At 45.2% G+C, this 24,902-nt stretch overlaps 1 protein-coding gene and 1 pseudogene across 1 annotated transcript in view; both read right to left on the bottom strand.

The window, feature by feature from the left end:
* The window catches only part of LOC102850382 (AF4/FMR2 family member 2-like), a 439,784-nt gene extending 437,681 nt beyond the window's left edge, over nucleotides 1–2,103 (bottom strand). Inside the window, exon 1 of the mRNA XM_006881912.1 lies at nucleotides 2,069–2,103. Coding sequence (XP_006881974.1) covers nucleotides 2,069–2,103 — 35 coding nt within the window. The remainder of the gene's footprint in view (nucleotides 1–2,068) is intronic.
* A 1,827-nt stretch (nucleotides 2,104–3,930) lies between these two features.
* Nucleotides 3,931–4,705, bottom strand: LOC102860028 (annotated as a pseudogene).
* Nucleotides 4,706–24,902: the final 20,197 nt, after the last annotated feature.

The raw sequence follows: 24,902 nt of genomic DNA, 5'->3' as shown, positions 1-24,902 counted from the left end.
GCCTGAGAGACTGGGAGATGTTAAGTGAAACTGCTATTAAAGAAGGCTTTTCTGCTTCCCATTTATCTGGAAAAGTGCCAAACTTCATGTTCAGCTCTCCAGAAAGATTTGATTACTGAATAAATGAACAAATGACAGGTAAACATATTTTTATTTTCTGCCTAGGTTCAGTGACAAATACTGACAAATTTCTTCTGTAATATAGGAATTCATTTACCTAGTGAACCAACCCACCATTTCTGGATGCCTACGTCATACCAGATTCCATCTTTGGTACTCAGGATAAAATAAGACACAATATGAGATCGCTAGAAACCCATAGTCCAGAAGCAGCAGCAAAAGTACTCAAAGGCACTCAGCATGCAGGCTAACACAGGCCAAGGAGACGGGCAACGTGCCTGGAGACACTCGCAAGCGGGCCTAGGTGGGAAGTAAAACCTGCCAGCCATGTCCCAGTGGGGCCTGGAGCAGTGTAAGAGTTCACAACGCGCACACCAGCTGGTCCAAGGGTACACTAACCAAGGGATACCGAGTGAACAGGAGAGGAAGATGCAGCCAAGCTTAGTCCCACTGGGCACCCTGGGGCTGTTCCTTGAAACCCCTCTGGGCAGCTGGACGAGGAGGATCCAATCTGTGCAAATGCTGTGTTCGAAGGTCAACTCCACAGTGTGACTGGGATACCAAATGGGAGGAAGATCCTTCCCGAAATAAGCAGACGGAAGAGAGAAGCATGTGAAGAACAGAGTCGAGTTCAAAGAACCCAGTCCTTGTTTCCGGGATGCGCACACACTGTTTCTCCAGGTGATTGGTTATCAGTGTTGGTTATCCAAAACTGGTCTGAAATCAAGTGTTGACACAGTTATGCTTCATTGATGTCAGCTAGGGGATCATGGAAATCGCCATGAAGGTGGGTAATTGACGTGTAAATCAGAGCTCAATCACTCCCTAATAGAAATGGTCCCACTGAAAATATGCTGTTGTTCACAGCTGCATAGGAGCTAGAGGGACAGGAGGAGGAGGGAAGGTAGGGGAGAGGAGGTTTATTTATTAAAAATTATAATAACTGGCAATTTGTGCAATTTTCTCTTCAGCAGAGCACTGCTGTCAGAAAGGCTTGCAAGCAAGTTGTGACCAATATATTCAGATAGTTTCCCTCTGTTCTATTGAACTGTTTCTGTTTGATTTAAATGCTTGGAAACCCTGTTGTGAATGGTGAAAAAGCAAATGAAAACACGGCGTTCATCTTGGGAAACATGACACATGTAAATGACATCACTGCTAGTAATTTGGTTCACAATACTCATGCTAGGCACGCCTGCCATTGTGAGGAGAAGCCTGCTGTCACGTGGCCTTTGCTTCAGGAAGGGAGGTGAATAATAATAAAAAAAATAAATGGACACCTTGCAATTTGATATTTCAATTATTCAATATTCAAATTAAAAAATATCCTACTATTGTTACCAACTAGCAGCTACTGAGTCCATCAAACGTCATTATCACTATTCTTGTTATCATGACTTAAAGTGCCCTACAAATGTTTTAAATGGCTCCATTGGCCCAGTCGTAGAGATGCACTGTCAACTCAGAGGCACGGGGTGTGAAGCCGCCAGCTGCTCTGTGGGAGAAAGATGGGGCGCCTCCTCCCACTTCATTTACTGCCTCTGAAAACCCACCGTGGGGCAAGCTAGGGGTCGGTTCTGACTTGATGGTACACAACAACAAAGTGGTGTATGCAGGTTTTCCTTGCCCTGTACAGAGCCCAGTGAATACAGGATGTTGAGTGGGCATCACACTTGTCCATTCATCAGAAAAAGAGAGTTCATTTTTCCAGATCGTGGGAAAAGAATTATTTATTTCATAGGAGAGCCAGGCTTATCTTATGCATCTAACGTGGAGCCTGTGAATTTGGCCCACCAGAGGGTGATCCATTTTTGTGTCTTCATACACTGAGAACACACACAGACACACAGAGATACACACAGACACACACAGAGTACATGTAGTAGCACAAGAGATCCAGCAATGATAGAAATGTACTCCACTGTGAAAAAGAGAGACCTCTGCCTACCTGAGGACACCAGCTGTCTTGATGTCCTTAGACATGACTAGTAGTGGTGGTGGTTGCTGTTATGTGCTGTTGATTTGCCTGCGACTCATAGCACATACACCTATGTACAACAGCCCTAAACCCTGCTCTATCCTGTGCCAATCTCATTGTCTCTGACACACCTACCCCCATTACCCCAGTCACTGAATCAATCCATCTCATCGAGGGTCTTCCTCTCTTGTGCTGTCCCTCCACCCTCCCAAGCATGACGTCCCTCTCCAAGGACTGGTCCCACTTTTTACAACATGTCCAAAGTATGTCAGATGAAGCTTCAGAATCCTTGCCTCCAAGGAGCAGCCTGGCTTCACCCTCTCCAGGACAAACCTGTTTGTTCTCCTACCAGTCCACAGTACATTCAATGCTCTTCTTCAGCACCACAGGTCAAAGCCATCGATTCTCTTTCTATCATCCCTCATCATTGTCCAGCTCTCTGATGCATAGCAAGTGACTGCAAAGATCATGGCCTGTATCGGGCGCACCTTAGTTTCCAGACTGACATTGTTGCTCTTCAGTACTTTGGAGAGGACTCTGACAGCAGACTTTCATTTCCTGGCTGCTGGTACCAAAAGTGTTGATTGTAGAGCCAAGCAAACTGAAGCTGTTAACAATCTCAATCACTTCACCATCTATCACGATGCTGCCAATTGGCCCAGTGGTGAGAATCTTTGTTTTCTTGATATTGAGCTTCAATCCATATTGAAGGCTGCAGTCCTTGACCTTCTGCAGCAAGATTTTCAGGTCCTTCTCAGTTTCAGCAAGCAAAGTTGTGTCATCCGCATAACGTAGGTTGTTGATGAGTCTTCCCCCAATTCTGATGCCACATTCCTCCTCATAAAGCCCTGCTTCCCAAATTATCTGTTCTGCATATAGATTGAAAAGGTATGGAGACAGGATGCATCCCTGATGCACCTGTTTCCTGATTTTGAACTGTGCAGTGTCTCCTTGCTCTGTTCTGAGGACTGCTTCCTGATCCAAGTATAGGTTTTGCATAAGCACAATCAAGTGTTCTGGGATTCCCATTTTTCTCAAGGTTAGTCACAATTTGTTGTGATTCACACAGTCAAATGCCTTTGCATAGTCAATGAAACAGAGATAGACATTCCTCTGGTATTCTCTGCTTTCAGCCAAGATCCATCTGACATTAGCTATAATATCCGTAGTACCACAGCCTCTTCTAAACCCAGCCTGCACTTCAGGCAGTTCTCTGTAGATGTGCTGTTCCAGTAATGTTGGTTGTTTTGTTTTTTTTTTTTAATATAATCTTCAGCAGAATCATGCTTGCATGTGATATCAATGAATTGTTCTATAATTTCCACACTCCTTCAGGTCACCTTTCTTTGGAATGGGAACAAATATAGATTTCTTCCAGTCAGTTGGCCAGGTGGTTGTTCTCCAGATTTTTTGGCACAACTTGGTGAGCACATCCAGGGCAACGTCTGTCTGTTGAAATATATCAGTAAATATGTCATCAATTCCTGGGGCCTTGTTTTTTGCCAATTCTTTCAGAGCAGCTTGAACTTACTTCTTCATCACCATACGCTCTTGCTCATACTTTGTTTCACGAAAGTTTCACGAAATTCTTCTACATCTGCCAATTCCTTTTAGTACAATAACTGTGTATATCCTTTCCATCTTCTTTTAATGCTTCCTGGATCATTTAATATTTTGCCCAAAGTATCCTTAAATATTGTAACTCGACACTTGAATTTGTTCTTCAGTTCCTTCAGCTTAAGAAATGCAGAGTGAGTTCGGCCCCTTTGAATTTTTTTTTAAGTTAATTCTTAATAAGTTTATTCTTATGTACAGAAGAGTCAGTGTGTACATCAGCCCAGTTTGGTGGCGAGTTCTTTGGCCTTGGCCTTCTCCAGCTTGGCGATGCGGGCCACTGACTTGGGCCCCAGGACGTTGCCTCCCCAGTGGCGGTGGATCTCGTATCTGTCGTTGTAATTGGTTCTGATGGCTTCTACCAGCTTCGCCAGAGCACCTTTATCTTCCGGGTTCACCCGCGTGAAGGCAACAGTGGTGCAGGTGTTCCGGTAGACGAGGCGGCCCAGCCTGGCCTTGCCCTTGATGATGCAGTAGGGAACACCCATCTTCCGACACAAAGCCGGCAGGAAGACCACCAGCTCTATGGGGTCCACGTCGTGTGCGATCACCACCAGCTGGGCCTTCTTGTTCTCCACCAGGGTGGTGACTGTGTTCACCCCTGCACGGAGGACGGGGGGGTCTCTTGGTGGGGGTGTCTCCTTTGTCAGCAGCCTCTCTTTCTTTTCTTTCTTGGTCTTTGGTTGGTACTTGTGGGCCAGCTTCAGCAGCTGAGTAGCTGTCTGGCAGTCCAAGGCCTGGGTGAACTGGTTAATGGCGGGTAGCGCCTTGAGTCGTTTGTACAGGATCACCCTCTGCCGCTGCATCCGGATTGTAGCGGGGCCATTTGACAAAGTGGGTAAGGTCCCTTTTGGGTTGGATGTCCTGCCCGATGCCGAAGTTTTTGGGCCTCTTCTCGAACAGGGGATTCACCACCTTCTTGGCCTCCTGCTTCTTGACCACGGCGGGCACCGGGGCCACCTTCTTCCCCTTGGCTGTCTTTCCCTTCGGCATCTTGGGCGGATGGGTGAAAGAGAAAAGGGCCCCTTTGATTTTTATGACTCTAGCTCCTTGCACATTTCATTGTAATACTTTACTTTGTCTTCCTGCACTGCCCTTTAGAATCTCTGTTCAACTCCTTAATATCTTGGGGTTCCTTTCATAGTTAAAAAAATCTTTTCAAGATTCACCTTGAAATACAATATTGTGAGTGACAGGATGATATCCATATGCATACAAGGAAGTCCAGTGAATACCACCATCATTCAGATATATGCACCAACAACCAGAGCCAAAGAGGAGAAATAAAAGATTGCTACCAACTTTTGCAGGCAGAGATCGATCGAACATACAATTAAGATGTATTGATAATAATGGGTGACTGGAATGCAAAAGTTGGGAACAGAGAAAAAGGATCAGTAGTTGGAAAACATGGACCTGGTGACAGAAATGAAGCTGGAGATAGAATGATTGAATTTTGCACAATCAATGACTTAGTCATTGTAAATAATTTTATAAGAAACATAAATGCAGGCTACCCACATGGATTTCACCTGACGGTATGCATAAGGATCAGATCGACTACATCTGTGGAAAGAATCACTGGAGAAGCTGAATATCAGCTGTGAAAACTAGGCCAGGAGCTGACTGTGAAACAGACCACCAATTACTCACATGCAAGTTCAAGTTTAAGCTGAGGAAAATTAAATCAAGTCCATGGGAACCAAAATTTGACCTTGAGTTTGTCCTGCCAGAATTTCAAAACCATCTCCGGAATAGGTTTGAGACCTTGAACACTAATGAGCGAAGACCCGATTAGCTATGGGAGGATATCAAGAGTATCACCCACAAAGAATGCAAAAGGTCATTGCAAAGACAGAGGAGGAAGAAAAGACCAAGATGGATGTCAGAAGACACTCTGAATATTGCACTCGAGTGCTGAGAAACCAAAGCAAAGGGAAGAAATCAAGATGCCTAGTGGTGCTAGGCCTAAATCCAGATGCTCACATCTAAATAGAGGGTCAACATCAAAGCAAACTAGCTGTCATTGATTAAAATGGAAATTGGTGTAATTTGAGGCTCTCAGCAATGGTCTCTTTTTTTAAAATTGGGAAAATTCACTTATTATCAATATGATCACAAAATAAAGAAATGAGTCTATGGTGCCTATCAGGACTGTAAAGATTTGTTCTTCTTTTGAAAAGCATCAGCCCCTGACGTTTCCATGGCCAATTCCACTTCACACGGCATTTATACAGCCACAGGTTTATGTTGAATGTGCATCAACCATGTGACATAGGTAGGACAGGCTCTGCACTTGCCCATTTCACAGATGAGGACGCTGAGGCCCAGCCAGGCTAAATGCCTAACGCCCACTCTAGCTCAACTAACAAGGAGTAGAACCAGAAAATGAACCCTGATTTTCTGAGTCCCAATGTAGTTTTCCTCCCACACCACCACCATGGGCTCTGATTTCAGAAATGTTTTCTCCTTCTCTTTTCTAGTTCCTGGGAAGACTCGCTAAGGGTTAGAGCAAAGGAGAATGCTTTTAAGGATTTTTTAAAAAATAATCATTTATGGGTTCATCTTCATTAATGGTCTTGTCAATAGTCCATGATCGTGCATTTTGAGAATGCACCCTGGAGGCAGACCTCAGAGTGTGAGTGATTCCTACTGTGTGACCTCTGGCAAATCATTGGGCATCTATGAGCCTCAATCTCTTCAGTGAACACATGCAACCTCTTCCTAAGCAACACAAAACAAAAACTTCACAAAGATCACACACAAAGGAGAGAAAAAACAAAAGTGGAATGTTATCATGCCTGATTTAAAATGTGCTCTGAGGCTGAAATACATGCAGACTCGCAAAGATATGGGATGAAAACTCATGTTCTTTACAGAATTTATAATGCTATAAAACTACATGTTAAAGTGACATTTTGGCTACACTGTATTAAATAAATAAAAGCACGATTGTAGTTAATTCCATTTACTTCTTTTAAAAAGGCATGGAAACGAGAATGTTTCAGGGTTAGCTGGTGGTTCAGTGGTAGTATGCTAACCTTTCATGAGGCAAACTTGAGTTTGATTCCTGGTTACTACACTTCATAGAAAGCCACCACTTATCTATCAGCGGAGGCTTGTGTGTTGCTATAATGCTGAATACTAAGACTAGGAAGAAGGTCCTGGGGATCGACTTTTCAAAATTAGCCCATGGATCTAATCTGCAACCAATCATAAAGCTAGGTCAGGACCACGCGGCACTGCATTTAATTGTACATAGAAAATAGCAATGATAACAACTAAAAACTTAATCTTACGTGTGGAGCTTGCATTGGTGGCTCACATTACATTTCTCTTGGTAATTACAGGTCTACAAAGAGATATTTTCTAGGTCTACTTAAAAGTGAAATAAAGTTTTCCTAATAGCATTAGGATTAGTGAGCTGACATGGACTAGACCATCAATAATCACATGATCTAGTATCTCAGGAATGACAAATCCAAGAGAAATGATATTACAGTCATTACTCCTCTTCCAAAAGAAGATCTCATGATTTCAAATGAGGTACAATGTTGTCAGTGATAGCACTCTAGGATATACACACTCGGGAAAGGATAATAGCCACACTCAAGGAAGACCTATTAACACAACTACTATTCAAATGTATGCACCAACCACTATGCCGGAGATGAGGAAATTAAAGGCGTTAACCAACTCCTGAAGTGTTAAACAGAAAAAAATGCAACCAAGATACATTAATAATAACTTGTGATTAGAATGCAAAAATTGGAAACAAAGGTTTGATAGTAAGAAAATACAGACTTGGTTAGAAATGAGGCCACAGAATGCGTGATACAATATTGTACAACCAATGACTTAATGGCTGCAAATGCCTTTTCTAAAAGACACACACAATACAAATGGACCACCCCAGGTGGAATACCTAGGAATCAAAGAAACTATATTTTTGGAAAGAGACTGTGTAGAAGTTCAGTATGATCAACCCGAAGAAGGCCAGGGAGCTGCTGTGGAATTGGCCTCTTAAGCAGGTGCAAACTGAGCCTGAAGAAAATGAAATCAAATTCACCACAGCCAAAACACAACCTTCAGAGAACATTTCAAGCACAGATTTGATGCACTCAACACCAACGAATGAAGACAGACATGTTGTGGAAAGATGTTATCAGGATGAAAGCAATTTGATGGGTTGGTGGGTGAAGGAAATGGGAAGGATCTTGTGTGAAAACCAACACATTTGAACTTTGTAAATAAATCCATATAAAAACAAACAAAAAGTCATTATAAAGTTAGGTGAGAAGGAAAAGACAAAATCGTATCTAAGAAGAGACTTTAAAACGTAATCTTGAACATACAGTAGCTAAAGCAAATAGAAGATATTATTAAATAAGAGATTTCAATGAGTGGCTCAAGACAACAAAGTTGTACCATTTTACAATCCCACCAACAATGTCTAAGAGTTCCTATCTCACCCCGTCCTCTCCAACATTTATTACTTGCTGCCCTGCTAAACTCTGTCACTACTACTGGGGTAAGATAGTAGCTTGTTGTGGTTTTGCTTTGCATCTCTCTTCTTCCCAGTGATTTGGAGTATTTCTTCATTTGTCTGTTGGGCATCTGAACGTCCTCCTCCATGTCTGTTGTCCATTTTGTAACTGGATGATCAGTCTTTTTCTCCTAGAGGCCCTGTAGGATTCGGTAAACTTTCATTATGAGACCCTTGTCTGAGATGGCATTGCCAAATGTTTATTCCTAGTCAGTAGGTTTTCTTTTTAAACCTCAAGTTGCTATAATCAAGGATGCTTTAGGCAGAATGTGAAATGATCCAGGAAGCAATTAAAAGAAGATGGAAAGAATATACTGAGTCATTTTATCAAAAGAAACTGGCAGACACAGAAGAATTTCATGAAATAACATATGAGCAAGAGCCTATGGTGATGAAGGAAGAAGTTCAAGCTGCTTTGAAGGAAATAGCAAAAAATAAGGCCCCCGGAATAGACGGTATACCAATTGACATATTTTAGCTCATAGATGCTGCCCTGGATGTGCTCACCAAGTTGTGCCAAGAAATCTGGAGAACAACCACTTGGCCAACTGACTGGAAGAGATCTATATTTGTTCCCATTCCAAAGACGGGTGACCCAACAGAGTCTGGAAACTATAGAACGATATCATTGATTTCACACACAAGCAAGATTCTACTGAAGATTATCCAAAAACGACTGGAACAGCACATCAGCAGAGAACTGCCAAAAGTGCAGGCTGGGTTTAGAAGGGGTCGTGTTACTAGGGATATTGTAGCTGATGTTAGATGGATCTTAGCTGATAGCAGGGAATACCAGAAGAATGTCTATCTGTGTTTCATTGATTATGCAAAGGCGTTTGACTGTGTGGATCATAACAAACTGTGGCTGACTCTGAGAAGAATGGGAATCCCAGAACATCTGGTCGTTCTAATGCAAAACCTACACTTGGACCAGGAGGTAGTTGTCAGAACAGAGCAGGGAAACACTGCATGGTTCAAAATTGGGAAAGACATACACCAGGGATGTGTCCTATCTCCACACCTTTTCAACCTATATGCAGAACAGATTTTCCGAGAGGCTGGGCTATATGAGAAGTGTGGCGTCAGGATTGGTGGAAGATCTATTAACAATCTGCATTATGCAGATGACACAACCCTGCTTGCTGAAACTGAGGAGGACCTGAAATGCTTGCTGCAGAGGGTCAAGGACTGCAGCCTTCAGTATAGATTGAATCTCAATGTCAAGAAGACAAAGATTCTCTCCACTGGACCAAATGGCAGCATCAGGATGGATGGCGAAGAGACGGAGATTGTTAACAACTTTAGTTTGCTTGGCTCCACGGTCAACACTCTTGACACTAGTAGCCAGGAAATAGAAAAACGTATTGCGATGGGAAAGTCTGTTGTTAGAGACCTCTCCAGGGTACTGAAAAGCAATAGTGTCACTCTGGAGACTAAGGTGCGTCTGATACAGGCTATGGTCTTTGCAATCACTTGTTATGCATCAGAGAGTTGGACAATGACTAAGGAGGATAGAAGGAGAATTGATGCATTTGATCTGTGGTGCTGGAGAGAGTTTTGAATGTACCCTGGACTGCCAAGAAAACAAAGAGATTCATCCTGGAGAGGGTTAAACCAGGCTGCTTCTTGGAGGCAAGGATTCTGAGGCTTCGTCTGACATACTTTGGACATGTTGTAAGGAGAGACAGGTCCTTGGAGAGGGACATCATGCTTGGGAGGGTGGAGGGACGGCGTAGGAGGGGAAGACCCTCTATGAGGTGGATTGATTCAGTGACTGGGGTAATCGGGATGGGTGTGTCAGAGGCAGTGAGAGTGGCATGGGATAGAGCAGAGTTTAGGGCTCTTATACATACGGTCGGTATGAGTCGCAAGTGACTCGACGGCACATAACAAAAACAACAACTGTTGGAAAAATGGGGTGAGGGGTGTTTGTTTGGCTTTTTTAATACTAATTTATTCACAAAATTCAAATACGTTGTTTTTGAGAACAGAATCTTCCAATTTCCCTCACCCCTCACCCATCAAATTATACAACTCCATGATTAATTCCCCCTCCCCCTGCACATCCTCATCCCTCTGCTTCCACCTTTCCCCACCCCCCTTGGAGCCTTATACTCATTCTACAATAATGGATTTATACAATATTTGTCCTTATGTGACTGAATTAGTTCACTCAGCCTAATGCTCTCCAGTCCTTCCCAAGTGAGCTAATAATTTACAAATTTATTGCTCCTGCGTGCTGCATAGCACTCCATTGTGTGAATGTACCATAATTTCTCAATCTATTTGTTTGTCGCTGTTTTCTATTCATTTGGGCATTTTCATGTTCTTGCAATGGTGAATAATGCTGCTATGAACACTGGTGTACAACTCTCCATTTGTGCCTCTGTTCTCATTTTTTCAGGGTATATTCCATGTAGTGGAATAGCTGGGTCATATGGAATTTCTATGTTCAGCTTTCTGAGGAAGTGCCAAACTGACTTCCAGAATGGTTGTACAATTTTACAATCCTGAAAAAGTTTTTGATGAGCACAGAGATTTAATCTTTAGAAAGTCCCAGTCATCACTTTTATCCTCTTCAGATTGTGCTTTACTGGCTGTATTTGGTGGTCTCTTTATACTGCAGATTAGGCTTTATAAGCTTCATCCTAACTTGTCTCTTATGAACTTTATGGTTTTGGGCTTTATTCCCAGGTCTCTGATCCACCTTGAGTTTGCTGTTTCTTCAAAAAGCTGAAGATAGAAATTCCATATGAGGCAGCTATTCCACTCCTTGGCATATACCCCAAGAAAATGAGAACTGAGGCACAAACAGAGACTTGTGCATAAATGTTCATAGCAGCGTTATTCACCATGGCAAGAACGTGGAAACAGCCCAAATGCTCAACCACAATGGAATGGATTGAGGAAATTATGGTACATTCACACAATGGAAAACTATGCAGCATGCAGGAGCAACAATTTTGTAAATTACTACTTAGCATGGGAGGAACTGGAGAGCATTATGCTGAGTGAACTAACTCAGTCCCCTAAGGACAAATATTGTATAAGACCCTTATTGTAGAATGAGTACAAGGATCCAAGGAGGGAAGAGGGGCGCTTAATCATAGGGTCACACAACTTGATGGGTGGAGGGAGAAGAGCGTAAAGGAAAGGGGAAAGATGCGATGTAAAAACAATGTATCCAAACTTGATGAACTTGATAAGTAAACCAGTGTAAAAGAATTTTAAAAAACCCCAATATATAATTGAGTTAATGTTTTTAAAAAGAAGACCAAGTATTTTGCTGGTATGTAGAGTCCAATTGGCTCTGACTCATAGTCACCTTATATACAACAAAACGAAACGCTGAATGGTAATGAAGTGTTCAAAGACCTGGAGTCACAGAGTCAAAAAGGGAAGATGAAACTCTGAGTAATTAAGGGAGCACCCGAAGACGATACGCGGAATACACAGTCACTGTACAAACGGAATGGGTTTATGCCTAACCATTTCTGGAGGGAGCAGATGGGCAGCAACCAGTGATACTAAGGAAAGAGGTCCATGCAGCTCTGAGGGTTCTGAGGGAAAATGAAGCTCCAAGTGTTCGCCAAATACAAACGGAAATCTTTTTAGTCTCCTCCTGAGGAGCTCTCATATGAGAGCTAGATAATGAACAAGGAAGATGTTTGTGAAGGACACTGGAGTGTATCCAGCATGTTTCTTAAAAGCAAGGCTTTGTGTCATAGACCTTGAATGTGTTATCAGGAGGGGCCAGACCCTGGAGGAGGACATCATGTTCCTTAAGTAGAGGAACAGAGGAAAAAAAGAGCAAGGCCATCAACGAGACGGACTGATACAGTAACCGCAAGGACGGGCTTCAACAGAGCAGCTGCTGTGCAGAGTCAGGTTTCACTGTGCACAAGGTCGCCATGAGTCTGAACCTCCTCCCCAAACCAACACACCTCACTTAGCTCACACAGTCCTAGCCTTAGCGCTTTAACGCAGCACAATAAAAGATGCGCTACCTTTGGGTTCACTGACACAGCCTTTGACCTATGTATTCCTGTTTTCCTATCTCCCTTTCTCCATTCTACACGTCCTCTCAATCTCATGTTCATTTAGACCCTGAGCACATATGCCAGTGTTTGTTTTTGTGACTGTTGTATTGTCTAATTGGTGTGTTGTTGATCACTAGCATGTGAGGTGTTGAGCTCTATTTGTGTAATGTGTTTAATTTCTTTGACTCCGTGCACCATATGGAGGCACTGCACAGTATATTATGAGCATATTAATGCTAAAACTCAATGGAGTATCACTGGCGCTTGGTAAACTAGTAAAACAAAATTATGCTAAGCAGTTGCAGAACATCATGGTCCCTAATATTTTTAACAAGCATCAAAAACATTGCACTAGCTTCAGGCACATGACTGTCTCTGAACCAGCAAAAGACCCCAGGCACTATTCTGGCATAATGTAAATTTCATTTTACAAGATGATGATGCTTTTCAGGTACAGAAACCAAAGAGAATAAATAATAGAGTGGCATTTAATCTTCCAATAACTATGTCTTTAAATCTAAGCCCTTTGCAGTTTCAAAGCCTTTTATGCTGCTTTTCTTTCACAAGGTGCTTGTAATAGCTGGGGAGAATTCTGATTAGTATAAGCCACCAGCAGTATTCTTTTTCCTCCTACCTGTTTCACATATATTTCACACATCACTTTTAGAAACCCTTCTCAGTTTACTGATATTTTCTTGGAAAATTGCCAGTCAATCTGTAGCAGAAATGAAACTGTGCCTTTTAATATAAAGCACTCTTTGATGAACACATCCTGGTAGAGCCAGATGAATCCACAGCTTGCAAAGACTGTCTCAGCAACACACCACTTCAAGGCTTGGCTAGATGCACCCATGCACTGATGGGCACCGAGACATGCAAAAGCAGACCGATGTCCCACAGCCCTTCTCACGAGCCTTCCTCAGCACCCAGTGGGCTTGACAACACAAGTGCAGGCAACAGTCGACTGTGATTAGCTTTATATGTTAATTACAGATTCAACAAGAAGTGACTACCAAGATACTTTTCAAGTATCCCCATTGATCCATCACCTCCAGCATGTTTGAGATATACTGGGAGTCTAATAGAATTTATTGTTACTTAGCTTGAGATATACGGGGAGTCTAGTGTAATGTATTGTTATTTAGAGCACTGACTGGCTGTGGGGATTATACTCCAGTAAATGATGCCACTGTCATCGAAGCCGCCTATAATTGCTTCCATTCATCGTAATGTATGCTCTAACGCAAACTGGAAAGAAAGGAGATGATCAACTTCAGGCTTCAGCTGTTTCAAATTCCAGTGTGTGTCCCTAAGTTAATGGATGTAGAATATTATGCTGATACATGTGCTGCTTCAGGAGATGGATCTTAAGAGTTATCTAAATGCACACTCGAATAGTGTATGTATGTGGGCTCCATTCAGATCCATAATGGGGCCACCCAGTGGGCTTGCAGATGGGATGGCTCCCCAGTGCAGGTCTAAGAGAGACTTGGAAACAGCAGCAAGTCCTCTACTGCCCTGGGTCCGCCCTTTCAGGCAAATGCAGTCCTCAGATTACCCTTTTCCCTCCAGAAGGGCTCACCCCGGGCACGGTGGCACGTAAAAATGTACACCCCAGCTGCTGTACCCACAATGCCCAGTTATTTGTGGCCCTGCTCTCTCCTGGAGGAAGTTCTGCGGGAGGCCTTTCCCTTCCATCTGGGCTCCAGCGCCCACTGCGTCTTCTCAGCAGAGCATCTCCTCACCATGACCCTTCCTGCTCAGACGGAACCAGGTCTTCTTGTCCACCAAATAGACCGAGCTCTGGAAGACAGAGACTGCCATGTTCTGCAGGACTGCCGCGATGCAAAGGCAGGTCAGGACACCATCCACGGCAGTGACTCACACCACAGCCTCCACAGTGCGCTCCAGCTCCCAAGGACCGTGAAGGTGGCGAAGGGCAGGCAAGGACTCCTGTTCCAGCCCGGTCAGCAGGAGTCAGCCAGGGCTTACCAGTGATGGGCAACAAGAGGCCACTGCTAACAGATTCTCTGGCAGTTGCAGAGGTCTGTAGGCCTAAATGGGTGGGACTGGGGCTGCGGTCAACCTGTGGACAAGGCCACAGCTCCTGACGAAGGTTCTGGGGGAGATTCCATTTTATGCCTTTTCCAGCTTCGCCACTCCTGGGGGCTTGTTGCTGCTTTATCCACCTTCAAAGCCCGCAGCACAGACTCACTTTCTCAGTGTGCGCTTCACTCTGACATTGGCTTCCCTAGTCGCATCTCCTTTTCTGCCTCCACCCCTTCTTCCTCCTTTCAGTTATCAGAGCCTTACAATGGCGTCGGACCCACCGGATAATCCAAGATAATCCCCATCTCAAGACCCTTCACCAAATAATCACATGTGCAAAGCCTGCTCTGTCTTGTGAGGTGAGATGCGGACGTCTCTGGGTGCTGCCTACCATCCACAGCCATTATTCACTTTTGGTAAGTGATGCCAAAATGTCTTGACAATTCTTAGCCGAGGTAAATGAAAGCCTGGAAGGTCTCACTAAAACGTCTCAACACCTCTCATCCCAAATGAGAATCCGGTAAGTGTGACAGCAAGTCTGACAGCCTGTGTGGTTCTACCTGCACTTCCGCTGCGTGCCGGTGAGCGCTACCTCCATTCCCCCAGCTCGCCCTTTCCTGACCCTCACATCAGCTAATGGACGTGAGAACATTCTGGCCAAGGGAAATGGCTTTAGACCTGTTATGAGTCATTGTACTTTTTATTCCTAAGAGAAAAGAAGAGAGATTAGATCTTTGAGAGAGGGACATAGGAGGGGAAAGGCCCTACTTACCTAGAAATGGGAGGTATTATTACTCAGTAAAAGCAAATGAAAATAAGCATCCCAAAGTGACTCTGAAACATGTTTTCTATTCATAGGCGAGTAGCCTCAGAGACTGACATAAGACATTTAAATGACTGCAAATAACGAGAAGCTCAATTGCTCAAGATAAGTGGGGTCACACTTAGCCTCTTCCACCTTGGGTTGTTGTGGACTCGAGTTTACATATTACCGCAATACAGAATCTGTGCTTGCTCATTTTGAACGGTCTACTCATTAACCTATCAATGGTCTCCATAAAGAAGATGGTGTCCATGACATGACAACAATAGAGACAATGAGAAAACCTTCCCACAGGGGCCAACCGACCCTGGAAGGCACTGCACACCTGCACACCAGCTGACTGCAACTGAAGCTGGGGGCATGGATGTTGGAGAAATCTGTGCATAAAAAACAAACCCCTTCAATCAAAGGAATTTTAAAGTGCATCGAGATCAAAGTTCCCATTATAGGGAAGGCCAAGTTCTAGGACAGGAAGTAGGTAGCCCAATGTCATACATCTGCTCAGTGGCATGACCGGGACTGGATCCCAGGTCCCCTGCGTCTCAATTTCACCCTATTCTCACTCTGTTCCCCCTTCCCTTTGGGTTTTCCAACCCTAGTTTGTTTGTGGTTGGTTATTTTTGGGGGGGTGAGAGAAAAGGCAGGCGAAAGTGGAACTGAAAAGAACATTCTTCTACTCCTGTGTTCCAGGACAGGAGGCTGCACAGAGAAAATGAGACTTTACAATGTTCATGAATCACTAAACACCAAACATGACTTTGAGTCTGCAAGCAACCCACTCGATGTGAAAGGCTGTCATATTCCAGACTGTGTGGGATTAGTTTGGGAGAGAAGAAACTTGGAAGGCCTCCAAGGAAAACCCATGGTTTGGCACAAGGCAGAGCAAGTTATTAAATAAAGAAGGATGTGGAGACTAACTGGCCAACTGATTGACAGAATCCTCATCTCAGTGTTGTCTTGTACACACAATTTGAGGCTGTTAAACTGGTGATCTGGCTGAGAATAATACTGAAGGGGATGTGTGTGTCTGTGCATTCATGGGCACGCGCGCGCACACACACACACAGAGCAGCATAAGGATGCAGCAAATTTAGAGTGTCTCAGGGACTCAGTGACTGGGATAACCGGGGTGCGTGTGTCAGAGATAGTGAGGTTGGCTCAGGACAGAGCAGGGGTCAGAGCTGTTGGACACAGGGTTGCTATGAGTCGCAGGCAACTCAATGGCACATAATAACAACAACAAAAGCATCTCAGAGCAGATGAGACCACGGACGTGAGTGACGAAACTCAACTGCCCAGCTCTCTATTCAGTAGGTAAAACCCCGTTTCGGACAAATGGCAGATTCCGTCACCAGGTTCTCAGGACACAGGCTGACCTGATTTGTTGGCACTTGACTGTGACTGGGTGACAGAGGGTGTTGAATGAAATCTTTTCCTCTCTCACTGCCAGGTTTGAGCCTTGGCTACTACTCTAAATTGCATCTGCAACTTAACTTTCCATAGCTTTCCAGGAACCGCACCTTCGAGGCTTTTGAAGAGAAGTGAACTATCATTCAATTGACTCCTGAATGCCCTTGATCGAGGACTGAAGAGATGTTAGAGGTAGGTATCTCCCGTTCTTTCTTTAGGTACCTCTAAGGCCCTGAACTTCCAGCAAGCACACAGGAGGCCTTACGTGGGAATGGTGGAAGGCCCACTGTTGACCCGGATGTTCTTCTCAGCCTTACCACTGACCAGTGATAGTGACCTCGAGCAAGGCATCCGACATACTGAGCCTCTGTTCCCGCGCATGGCAAGAACTCTGTGCTCAACAGTTCTCAAGGGTTAGGGACCTCAGTTATGCACATGTTCCTTTGGTTTCACCCTGTGGCAGCTGAGTTCCAGGTATGCTCAGGCCAGGTCACCAGCAAAGTCACTGACTTTGCTACCTGCCCTATCACTAACTGACCTCTGTCCACGGCAGCTGTCCTTGAGTCTCTAAACCAGCCAGCTCACCACGCGCTGTCATGGAACCCAGCACTCATGCCCACATTAGAACTGCACATCTAGTCGTGCACTCGGCAGTCCTTGTCTCAGAAACAGATAACCCCCAAATCTCCAGGGTGCATGAGTATCACATCGCAATTCCAAGTCAAAGTGGATCTTATTTTCAGTCCCACACTCTCAATCTGTTGCCTAGCATAAATATTATACTATGTAATGTGTAAATATTAAAATTTAACTTTAACAAGTTGAGTCACATTCATTGGCATCCAGCCAAGACTCTAACACTTTTTCATTATTTTCAAAGAAAGACCAATTTAAGAAAAGCGAGCCAGTTCCAATTCACTTCCAAATTTGGCTTGACGTCAAAGAAAATCTTAATGAAATTCTGCCGACATATTAAACATGAAGGTATTGATTTGATTATTAAATTCACATTTAAGTTCAATAGAAACTCATCTGAGGCCTCGCACTCTTGCTTCATGGGCCACGGAAAGCTTTTTTGGTGGAATCCTTCATCTCAGAGATGAAGGTCTTTAAATGGCCCCCGAGAAACGACCAAATTTATCAGTGGCTTCTCTGCTGTCTGACCACTGCAGGGGCACAGCCTGCCATGGCGCCCTGCCCTGGCGAATGAGACTGTACCTCCCCCAGGCAAGGGTGGATCCTGAGTTGCTCCGAGCACTGGTGAACAGCCCTGGCGTCTCCTAGCACGAGATGTGCTAGCGGCTGGCCGTTGCCCAGCGGGGTCTGAGATACGGAGTCTCTGTCCCTTCCTGCTCAGAACGTATGAATGATATGAAAACTACAACAAGGCCTACAACTCCCGCTGCACTGCCATCTTCGTTTCCATGCTGTCCTATCTCGGTGTAGGGATATGGAGTGTGGAGCGCTGGCACCTCCAGCTGGATCTTCTCAATGGATATGTCAGTTACACAGTCTTTGTTAGGGATTGAATTGTGTGTGTCCCCCCACAAGACATGATCAAGTCCTAACCCCAGTACCCGTGAATGAAGCCTGGCCTCAACACACGGCCCCTGTTGATCTAATCAGTGAATATGAGATTATGCCAAAGGAGGGTGAGTCTTGACCCTCACCTAGGCAATGCTGTTGTGAAAAGGAACGAGAGACCCAGAGGAATGACAGGCAAGTGAAGACATGCCTACAAGTGAAGGGAGGCCAGGGGCGACCAGAAGCTGGAAGAGACAAGAGCCTCCCCTAGAGCTTCCGAGCGAGCAAGCCCTGCCATGCGCACTGCTGCCAAGTGCATTCTCACAGCGTTCCAAAGCTGCGAACTTCACGGAAGCAGAGGGACGACCTCATCTTCCTCCTTCAGAGTGGCTGGTGAGTTCAAACCTTCAACCTCTTTTTTGATCAGCAGCTAAGCATTCTGACCACTGCACTCCCAGGGCTCTCAATGGCCTTTCAGGCAACTTGATCTTGAACTACTTCCAGAACTGTGAGCAGATAAACTCTTGTTGGTTTGAGTCATTCACTTTGTGATATTTTGTTACAGCAGCCCAAGGAACCTAAGGCACTGTCTAAATCCAAAGGGCCTCAGGTCTCTTTACCTGTGGAATCAGCCTGGCTTTGGCCTTGGCCTTGCCCTGCCTTATATGGTTCCCTCTCTGCAGAATTGGGGAATGTTGTTCTCTGTCTCTCATGAGTTTATTCAGAAACAACTTATCAATATAATGTCATTCCTAATATTAAGTGGAAAAGGGACGGCTCTCCTTTAAAGCAGTGAAGTTATTAGGGTGCAGCTTTGAGAGTAATCAGGCCTCTGGACCCCTGAATCCTATTGGGAGAGGAGAGTACCACTGTGTGAGTGCCAGGCTGGAAAGGTGGCATCGTGTTTTTTCTTCCAGGGAAGTAGAAATGTGAGGAGACGGGAGTTGAAGTCCTAGAAAGATACAGAACAATGAGCACTGGGACAGGCGCAGAGAAAGGAAAGCCTCCTGAGTGAAACATAAGGTAAGTCCACTTGCTCAGGGTCAAGGCAAAGCAGCATTTGTCCAAGGAAAACAGACACTGTGACTCATAATGAACTAGAGCACATCAGAGAGGGGGAGGACGGTGCAGGGTAGGCCAAGTTCAGCTCTGTCGACTACTGGATGGCCCCTCACAGCAACAGGCCTCAGCAGAGGAGCGAGGCGGGTTCACAGTGAGAGGGAAGCTCTGGAGTGGAGGCTGGGCCAGTGTGAGGCTGAACCAGAGGTTTCTGTTGAGAGAAGTCTTGGAAGGTGAGCAAGGACAAGTCTACTCTGGACTCTACCTGCAGCTTCCCATGTCATTCTTCCCGGGGACCTGAGTGGGGAAAAAGGAGACAGGAAGCCAGACTGACAGGAGGGTTTGCACTGGGCACATTTCTGCCAGACCCGTTCCCACTCATATTCCAGCACCAGTGGGTATGTTCAAGGTGGAGGGAAGTGCCCAAAGACTTCATCGCTACCTCCTGCACATTGGCTTACAGTGAATTGTCTAGTTCAGAGGTAGAATTCTCAACTTCCAGGCAACAGATTTAGGCCGATGAACTTCATTCAGTGGGGGCTTACTATGACAGCAAACATGATTGTTGTTGTTATGTGCTGTCGCGTCGACTAGGACTCATAGCAACCCTGTGCACAATAGCTCTGAAGCCTGCTCTATCCTGAGCCAGTCTCACTGCCTCTCACACACCTAAACTCATTACTCCAGTTACTGTATCAATCCATTTAACCCAGTGTCTCCAAGTCCTGCACTGTCCTTCCACCCTTCCAAGCATGATATCCTTCTCCAAAGACTGGTCCCTCCTGGCCACGTGCCCAATGTATGTGACACAGAGGCTGCTAAATCTTTGCAGCTAAGGAGTAGCTTGGTTTCGCCCTCTCCAGCACAGACCTATTGGTTTTCTTGGCAGTCCGCGTTATGTTCAAGACTCTTCTCCAGCAACTCAAAGTCATCTATTCTTCTGTCATTCTTAGTCACTGTCCAGTTTTCTGATACACAGCAAGTAATGTGAAAACCATGGTCTGGATCAGGCACCCCTTAAGTCTCTAGACTGACATTGTTGCTTTTCAGCACTCTGGAAAGGTCTCTGAAAGCATATTTCCCTAATACAATTTGTCTTTTGATTTCCTGACGGCTGGTTCTAAGAGTGTTGATTGTAGAACTGAGCAAGCTGAAATTGTAAACAACCTCTTCTCCATCCATCATTGTGCTGCAAATGGGCCTGGTAGTGAGAATCTTTGTCTTCTTGATTGTTGAGCTTCAATCTATACTGAAGAGTACAGCATTTGAGTTTCTGAAGCAAATGCTTCAGGTCCTCCTGTTTCAGCAAGCATGGTTGTGTCATCTGCATAGTGTAGGTTGTTGATGAGTCTTCCTCCAATCCTGATGCCACATTCCTCCTCATAAAACTCTGCTTCCCAAATAATCTGTTCTGCATATAGATTGAAAAGGTATGGAGACAGGAAGCATCCCTGACACACTCCTTTCCTGATTTTGAACCATGCAGTGTTTCCTTGCTCTGTTCTGACGACTGCCTCCTGGTTCATGGATAGGTTCACATGAGCACAGTCAGGTGTTCTGGGATTCCCACTGGAAACCCTATGGGGCACAGCTCTATTCCAAAGCACCTGGTGTCACCAAGAGGCAGATTTGACACAGTGACAAGTTTCTAGAGCTCTCTCTGCATCATCTGCCTCTGAATGGACTTGAGGCGTGGAAGCCGCTCAGCTTCAGTGTCTGCTAGCTGCCTCTGTAACACTGGAGCCGAAGTCACCAAGCCGCTTTGGCCTGAGTCTTACTGTGCAGAGGATGGCGTGAGCCTTACTCACTCGTGTCAGGTGTAACGGGGCTCACATTCCACAGGAAGCATCCCCAGATTCCCAGAACAGTCCCGTAATGGAACCCTACTCTGCCTCTGCAAAAACTCGGCCATTCTTGACAACCGAGCTGAGAACTTCCAGTTTTCTATGCTTTGCTCTCCATCAGTGTGCCTTTTGTGAAAAAAAAAAAAAAATATTGTGAGGGTGTTTTAATTAAAATACAAATTTACATAATGCCAACTGGAAATTGGTTTAATAAATAATTTGTTTTAATCAGCTAATGGAGCAGATTAATGATGCAATTAATCCAATATTTGACTTCTGAAAGTTTTGATTCATTAAAGTAAAGCTGACAATGTGCCGCTTGCAAAGATAGGCTTTAGCTCACATTTTTAGAACTGTGCACTGCAATTCTGGCCACGTAACTAGGTGAAGCTATTCCTTGGAAAGAGACACCATGCTTGGAAAGCTGGAGGGCCAGCAAAGAAGCCCTCCAGTGATACGGACTGCCACAGTGACAGTAGCGATGAGCTGTACGTCGTAGGTGATGAGGATGGCACGGGACGGCAGAGGGTGGCGCAGGGTTCAGCTCTGGCGAACAACAGAGGGTCTCTAACAACAGCAATAACATTCTTATTCAGGCCATGATATTTGAAGGACATACTATTTAGAGCTGAAAATTATGTCAGAAATCAACTGACCAGGCCTCCCTGTCTCACTTTACAGATGAGAAAACTGAGGCCCAAAGAAATGACTTGCTTCCCTCTATTCCTCCAATCTCACCCCAAACCCCCCAGCACACAATCATGACAACTTATGTAGCATTCCTGTAATTCACGTAAAGACTATTAATACTCCAAGAGCTATCTGTTGCTTTCAGATAATTCTGTTTTAAAAGGATTTATTTTGCAAATGGGTATTTTATTCTTTTTCTTTATTTTTGTGCCTCCCTCTATCAACTCCTGGCAACCCTTCCATCAAGTGTCTTTACAAGAGGAAGAGCTGGAGGACTGCTTGATTAGAACCACCGCACTTTGGGTTCTGAGAATAATGCACTGTGCCACCAAAGTGACGTTGATTCCAATTCCCACATTTTATCATCATCAAAGTAGAACTGTCTGCAGCTTGTTGTGCCGCTAAGCAAAAGGCGGCATGTCTCCGGCAGTTCGAGTCCCTCTCCCCAGCAGTATAAACTTCACGCTTCTACTTCAAAAGTCCACGGACAGCCTACCTGAGTGCCCCATCTCTATCCCAAGGGGAGGTCTGGCATTTGCTTTATGGCTTCCTGCTGCCATGGTAAATCCCCCATTTTCCTGTAACTAGGAGCTATTAGCCAATTCCTCTACTCAATTGCCCAAGAACAATTAGGCTTGTCAGATGGTGAGCACTCAGGAGGGAGTGCGCAGAAAGGCACACATGTTTGTGGGGGTTTTGTTTGTTCTGCTGTTAAGTAAAACTAGGGTGGTCATCATATCCCCATTGTTTTCAACACAGAGAAGTTCAAAAGCAGCCCACAGGGACATATTTTCTTTGTGTTTTCCCTCCTCCACTATTTGTTGTGAAGTCCTTCCTTTTTTTTTTTTTTTTAAACTTCTCCTTATTCTTCCAGCGAAAATTTACAGAGTAGACTGGTATTGCGTTCAAGCACTCACAGGCACACTACTTTGTGGGATTAATGGCAGTCCTCACACGGCACCCGCGCTCTGCCCACTGTCTCTCTGTGGCTCCAATCCCCAGTCATCTCTCCGTCCTCTCCCACCTTCAGCCAAACGCGGCCCGTGACCCTGTAGGGCCCAATGTTGCAAAGCCCGAATGTGTCCGCGTGCTCCTGCTCACCTTGGACATCTCCCTTGCTTGACTACAAGTTGTGTCACAGGATGAGTTCCGCCCCCTGCCTCAAATCACTGGGAGGCTCCCCAGTGTCCATCAAGCCCGGCCACCGTTGAGATTTTAAGTCTTCTTGTGTGTTTACTGCCCACCTGACCCAGAATATTCTAGAGTCACAGCTTTCAGAATGCACAGTGATGGTAGACGGGCCTCATCGAGTTCTTCCAGTCTCGGGTTTCTGGAGGTTGAGGTTTGTGAGGCTCACAAATGCATACTTTATTTTACTCACTAAGTTGGGCTATAATCACCATAATATTTGCATGTATGTACATGTAATATTGATGATATCAGCCAACATGTAAAAAAAAACTTCAAGTCAAACTGCTATCTTAGCATACCAGCTGGGACGTTTCTGCTGTAGGGCAGCTGCGGTATCTGTCTGGAGGAGGTGTCAATATCTTTGAGGAAACGTCCACTCTATCTGTATGGCAAGTAGCATCTCAGTACTACAAGCATTGAGACTATATTCCTAGAGGCACATTTGTCCCTGTTGGTCTAGTGGCAAGAAGCTGCGCTGCAATCTCAAAGGCACGCAGTTCGAGGCCACCAGCTGCTCCGCAGAAGGATGGGCAATCTCCTCCCATGCAATTAACTGCCTCTAAAAACCTGCCAGAGGGTCAGCTATGGGTCGGTTCTGACTCCACAGCACACAACAACAACAACAGTGCATTGAATGATGTCCCTCCTCCAAGATATGTCAACTTTAAACGTGCCAGTAGGGTTTCATCTGAAAAAAGGATCTCTGATGGATATAATGAAACTAAAGAGTTCCAGATGAGATGATCAAGAATTTGGGTAGGCCTTCTGTTCAGTGACGTTGTTGTTGTTGTTTGCTGTTGAGTGGGAACCGACTCACAGCTGAGCTTCCACCAGGTTTCAGTAAATCACAGAGGGAGTAGGTCACACGGGAGGGCTGCCTGTCCTTGATGAGTATCCTTCCATCGGAGGAGAAAACACCAAGACGGAAAGGTGGGGGGGTGTAAACAGAGGCAGAGCAATGAAGCGAGTGACGAGTGAAGCAGAGTGATGAGAGGAGTGACGAAGCGAAAGCCTAAGAAGGCCCAGGGTCATGAGAGGCAAAGCAAAGGCCAGGAGAGAGCCCTGTCCCCTGACCTCGAGCTTTCAGAGGGGGCCTAACCCTGGCATTTTGGTAAAATGTGTTGTTTCAGGTCACCAAGGTCAGATAGATTGTGACAGCCACAAAAGACTCATGCACTCCCTACCTCAGAAATCCAAACGCCTTAAAAATCCCTGAGTGGTCCAAACGGTTACAGTGCTCAGCTACCAGGCCCAAGGCACCTCGGAAGAAAGACTTGGTGATGATCTGCAAACCAGTCCCCAGAAATCCTGTGGAGCTTGGCTGCACTGACACACCCGGGGGCGCCCGGAGCCAGGGTCAGGCCGTGGCCTCCCACGTGCTCTCCACAGCGCCGGCACACACACGTAGATGCTCACCCAATACTGAACAGTGATAGTGCAAGGGAGGTGGGGAAGACAGGACAGAAATGAAGGAGAAGATCAAGCAGGCGTACTGTTGCTCACAAATAACTCTCAAACCACAGCCACGGAGCTGACCCCCGCTCACAGTCACTTTCCTTCGGGTCCCCAAGGCTGGACATCTTGACCGGAAGACACTGAGCATCGTCTCCTGAGGAGCGACAGGCACGTTGTTCGAACCACTGGCCTTGCAGTCAGCAGTACAACAGAAGCAAGTGCTGCACCACCAGGACTCTTCCCAATCCACACGGTATAAAAACTACAGAGACGTTGTAGGAAAACAACACAACCCGGTGCCATGGCTGGGGTTCTGAAGTGGACAATGGTGAAGGAGCCTGCTGGTCTCAGGCCCACCAGTGTTTCCTCCAGGGAATATCCTTAGACATTAAAAAGGGAAACTGCCAAGTTTCAAATTCATTTACTCTTCTTTTTTTCTGGGATAACATACAAAAGAAAACAATCCGAGCTCATTACAGTAATTCATGCACCTACGTTTTTCCTGGGTTATAGTGGCAATAATTACATCTGAGTGGGTTTTCCTGGAATGAAGGAAATG

The sequence above is a fragment of the Elephantulus edwardii genome, unplaced genomic scaffold (genome assembly GCF_000299155.1).
Source record: "Elephantulus edwardii isolate Elephantulus edwardi_28Jun2011 unplaced genomic scaffold, EleEdw1.0 scaffold00016, whole genome shotgun sequence".
NCBI lineage: Eukaryota > Metazoa > Chordata > Mammalia > Macroscelidea > Macroscelididae > Elephantulus > Elephantulus edwardii.
The sequence above is the reverse complement of the archived record's forward strand: the minus strand, read 5'-3'. Positions and strand labels throughout refer to the sequence as shown.